This window comes from Triticum dicoccoides, chromosome 7A (assembly GCF_002162155.2).
Source record: "Triticum dicoccoides isolate Atlit2015 ecotype Zavitan chromosome 7A, WEW_v2.0, whole genome shotgun sequence".
NCBI classification, from domain to species: domain Eukaryota; kingdom Viridiplantae; phylum Streptophyta; class Magnoliopsida; order Poales; family Poaceae; genus Triticum; species Triticum dicoccoides.
Genome location: NC_041392.1, coordinates 715,265,900 through 715,270,862, shown reverse-complemented (window position 1 = coordinate 715,270,862; position 4,963 = coordinate 715,265,900). Strand labels below are relative to the sequence as shown.

The window sequence follows — 4,963 nt, the reverse complement described above, 5'->3', positions numbered from 1 at the left end:
GGTGCCAAATTATAGAAATAGATGTGTTTTTTCTAAAATCTAAGTGGTTAAGTGCAGAGAGACAAGCACATGTATGCACATCTATGGGAAGATGGGGGAGCCAAGCACATGTATGCATATTTGTGCTGTTTCATGGCGATTTCCTTCTACAACCCACCTTGGGTTCATGCCTTTCCGAGACAGTTTGATCGGTTTGCCCATTTCAAAAATGTGCTATTCTGCAATGTCTGAGGTCATGAACTCGCCAGCTTGCTCTGTTATTTCTCAAATTTTGCTCTGTTATCATGCGCATGTGAAACTATTTCATTGACGCGCAAAAGTTGCACTCTTATTTCTCAAATTTTGACATTCTTCTCTCGAGGCAGAAGCATGGTAGCACAGTTGCGGTTGTTACTCTGATCAAAACAAGTGCTCCCGGTACAAGCCTACTCTGCTCAGAGATGTAATACAACTGTTATAGGCTTAATTTTGGGTGTTAACATCAGGGTGAGGAATGCGCTTCATGATTTATAACCAAAAAGAAACCAATTACTGGACCATTCATTTACCCTGCGCAGCTGAATCCGATGTATAGCCAAAAAAAAATTTGTACTGAGTCAGGTAGTTTCCTGTCCTGCCTGTGTAATTGTAAATTCAAAAGCGCCCCATTACACAACTTAACATTAACAGTTCACGTTCACCGCAGCTTCGCACAAAACTGGTTCTGATCTGAGACACTCAACACTGCTCGAAGTACAACACTGTTCTAATTCACAGCTCATGTCAGTTTCCATATTCGCCGCAAAATAACCAACATATGAATTCTACAGATTACCATCAGAAGATAAGAGGAAAAATTATCTAAAGTACACCATCATCAACACCGAGCATATTACTGAAGCCGCGCCCGGTGAATCACATTCGCGTCCTTTGCCTGCTACCCCTGTCCTCGTCTTCTTCCACCTGTTGCGGAAAGGTGAGAAACAAATTATACTCCAGCAGGAAATTGTGCTAGTTCAGACACAACCTACCGGACAATGAAATCGTTTCGAAAAGAAAACCTAATATTACACCTCAAAATGCATGCTCTTGGAAAAAACTTCTCCCATGAAGAGATAATCAATAGAACTTTCGACAATGTAAATAAAGAGGAAAGCATAATACTGATTCCTTTATCTATGTTTATGTGTTGGGCAGCAAATAGTATGTGACAATGCAATAAGATGTGCTTGATTTTATCTATGTTTTTAGGCGACACGGTCGTGTATCATGGTATCAAGAATATTCATACTGAAACAATTAATTTACCTCTGTGATAACCTTCGTAGACTTCCGCCCAATCTTTGACCTTGAATCGGAGCCTGGTAGCTTGGGCTTCTTTGTTGCTGGCTCATCCAAATCATCATCTTCATCTCCATCATCTGCAATTATTTTATGTTTTTACAGAGGTTAGATTGGCAGTTGGCACTACTATACTGAGTAACCATTTTGTCCAAGAGTATATCTACATAGCAATCGTATTAAACAAATCGGTATGAATTTTCAAGGGCCATAATTCAGGAAAAGTAAAGCTTCTTCACATTATCCAATGAACACAGAAAAAGGAGAAGTATCTTCGCAAGTCAGAGCACTCTATAACATGCCCAATTAAAATCAGCAGGAACAAGGGAATGTTTACCATCTTCATCACCAAAACCTTCAAAATCTTCCATATCGTCCATGTCACCCATCTCGATATCATCGCCTTCAACATACTCTATCTCACCTTCCTGTATTGGCAAATAAATCCACAATATATAGGAAAGCTTGTGAGCAGTAAGAACATAACCAAGTTAGCTTAATTCTCATTCTCATAATCTGTACTGTGCTTACTTCTTCCTCTTCTATCTCAGTAGCCAACTCATCCTTTTCCATGTCAAGGATGGTATCAAACTGCTTGAAGGGGAAATTATATATTTCACCATAAACACCTTTCCTCAGACGTTCCTTTAGCTCACTTTCAATACTCTGACCAGTAGAAGAAAGATGTTAGAACATGGCAATGTATAATAGTAAATTGATAGAGATTATCAGAAAAAAAAATAACCTTATCTAGTTGAGCAGCCTTTTCAGCTTTCTCCAATCTTCGGAGATCACGCTGAGTTTTCTTCCTGGGAACTGTCATTATCTTCTCTCTAAAGAGCAAAAGAATATGTTTAGCAACTTTTTCTGTGTCAAAAATTAACAGTAAAAGTATGGAAATCAACAAGATGAATCACCATGTGACCGTTTTTGCAAAAAAAAGAAAAGGAATCAGCATGTAACTGAACCTGGTTACATGTTAATGGCACAAATGTCATACCATCAAGTCAAGTCATCATTAGTCAATTTCTTTGTTTTTCTGTACTGCCACAAACAGGTTTGCGATTGACATAATATCATTATTAATATTTTGAATGTAGAAAACAACCAATTTGAAGACGTTTGGGCTTTAGTCTTACTAAGCTATGCAGGCCAACGCACCTGATTGATGGAAGGAAGAAGCTGGAGAGGGGAAAGCATGGAGTGGAGGTGGTCCTGTACTGCTGTACCAGTGAGACTGATGAGCAGTGCTGGCAAGGCTGGTTGCTGACTAGAGGGACGTTGATAGCTGCTGCGGTGGTGGAGTGGGAGTAGGGGAAAGACAGGCAAAGGAGCAGGAAGCCGCCCTTCGACAAAACAACAGTGGAGCAGAAGGATGAAGAGCGAGAGGATGAATCTGCTGGAGGAAAAGGTACGAGTGTGATGGAGGGGGTGGGGTCAACTGCCATGAGGGGAGACTTGCCAGTATATATGGTCGATGCCTAGTACCTTCCCTACAAAAATCAAGCAATCTGATGGCAGAGCAGAACACATAGCCAAATACGACATCAAGACCTCAGAAACTGGAACTGTCGAATGTTATAAGCTGCAAGGCGAACAGTGAGCTGGTCCTGCTCCCTACACAGGCCAGGCCTTTCTCTTTCTTTTCTGTCCTCTTAGTGCATGTTCTGACTTTGTAGGTCACCATTATTCGCAATTAAGGCCGTCACATCTACCAGGCCCAAAAGCTTGCTCTCCCAAGTATGTAGAAGACGGACATTTTAGAGTTGGCTACACAAGGTTTGGGGCCAAAGGATTTGACAAGATAAGGTTGGATTACAACAGATTCACATAATGAAACACTGAAGTGATGTGCTGGTGCAGGCATCACCAGAGCTAGAAAGGGTGTCTGCTAACTGAGGTTAAACCGACAAACAAACTTACATTAACTCGCAGCTGACGTTTGCCAAAGTGAGCCACACAAAATAATACACAGGGTAAACCTTAACAAAGAGGATCTACCAGTAAGTTTGTGGGCTCAACATGTAGCAACTTTAGCATAACTAATAAGCCTTGTCACATGATCATTGCTAATGATCCTAATTTATGTCCTCTGTGAGGATCTCAAAAGTTTTTCTTTTGTAGATTCTATCTCCTCTCTAACGATCTCGAACGTATTTTCTTTTTTACATTCTACCATTTTGGGAAACCACATAAGAAAAGCAAACAGAACAGTGCCACCCAGATAAAATTGCACATGAATCAATATATCCACATTTACTACTATCAGGTCAACCCAGAATTCAGGAGCACATAACTGTCACGAACTTTATGTTGTGTGTGTGCGTAAAAACACCATAAGTGCTTACCTCACTTTAAGTTGGAGTCTCCTCATTCTTATCCGATACTGAGTCATTTTTGTCAGACGCTGTTTGATCTTGTGCACAAGTAGCTTGGGCCAAAATTCCTACATAGTGAAATAAAAGGGGTGTCATAAGGCTAACTAGACTCGTGTTCAGATGGAATGACAAAGCACAGCAGGAAGAAATGCATACAAGATGCTTGTTGATGATTTCCATTGCCTTCTCATAGTTCCTGGGTAGTTTGACTCTCTCCCATAATTTTTTTGGCAGATGAGCCCTTTCAGCAGTTTTCATGTATAAGTAGAATACACCTGCATGAGCGATCAAAGTTAAAAAGAAGAACAACAGCATCACCAAGAGTTTCCGATGATAAGCATAGCTCCCTACGAAGAAGAACCAAGAGCACAACGACTAAAGCATGCAGGCCACGATATCTATAGCAGCGACAAGCTGAAGCATCCAGCAGTTAAAAGTGACTCTAGCCTCTGCAGAGCACAATGACTACTGCTTGTAAAACAGCAATGTTTTGACATCACACAGGTGATGACGCATGGAAGGGATAGCTGCTTCAATCATCATGTTTCTGACTAAACCACTGTTCTAATTAAAACTTTTTTTGCAGTATTCATTCATATAGCACATGATTCGGTCTTACAGCCTATTCCATCAGTTAAGTGACTCGCCGAACACTTGATTGTCCCCCTGACAGGACATAACTGAATTTGCCATGTCAACGTTCACAACAAAGGCAATGCAAAGAGCCCTTGCTGGAAAATCAATTGCGGTGAAAAGGGAAAGATGGAACATACTGACTGACCAAGTACTTACTATCTATTGTGACTGAACTCTCACTGGGACCAACTCAATCAGGCAACATCGGCGGTTAATTAGAAGGAGAGGAGAGGGGAAGAGAAATACACATACCGTCGTGGTCCCGGATGGTGGCGTAGCGGCTGTTGGCGAGCGGGCAGGAGCTCCGGTTGCATATGCCGGTGGCGTTGTAGGGGTTCCGGCAGAATATCCCCGTCTCGATCCTGAGAAAGACAAAGGCGGAAACTTTTTCATCAGTCCCGGGGGAGAGCGCGGGGAAGAGGGGCGGAGGGCGTCGCCGCCCGCGGCGGGCGGGGTGGGCGCTCACTTGGCCATGAAGCTGCAGTGGTTGTGGCGGATGCAGTGCCATATCACGTCGTCGCTCATCTTGTCCCCGCCGGCAGGGTGGGGAAGCCAACCAAGAACGGCGGCGGCGAGTCGACGGCGCGGTCGGGGAGGCCGGCGGAGCGGAGGGAGCGACGCGGCGGGGT

At 43.0% G+C, this 4,963-nt stretch overlaps 1 protein-coding gene across 1 annotated transcript; it reads right to left on the bottom strand.

Moving 5' to 3' along the window:
- Nucleotides 1-601: 601 nt before the first annotated feature.
- On the bottom strand, nucleotides 602-4,957 carry LOC119332206 (protein MAK16 homolog). The gene is made up of 9 exons (XM_037605386.1): nucleotides 4,801-4,957; nucleotides 4,587-4,696; nucleotides 3,855-3,973; nucleotides 3,669-3,766; nucleotides 2,066-2,153; nucleotides 1,852-1,986; nucleotides 1,658-1,748; nucleotides 1,288-1,400; nucleotides 602-942 (listed from the first exon to the last, which is right to left on the bottom strand). The coding sequence occupies exons 1-9, from the start codon at nucleotides 4,857-4,859 to the stop codon at nucleotides 895-897; spliced, it is 861 nt and encodes a 286-aa protein (XP_037461283.1). The 5' UTR covers nucleotides 4,860-4,957; the 3' UTR covers nucleotides 602-894.
- Nucleotides 4,958-4,963: the final 6 nt, after the last annotated feature.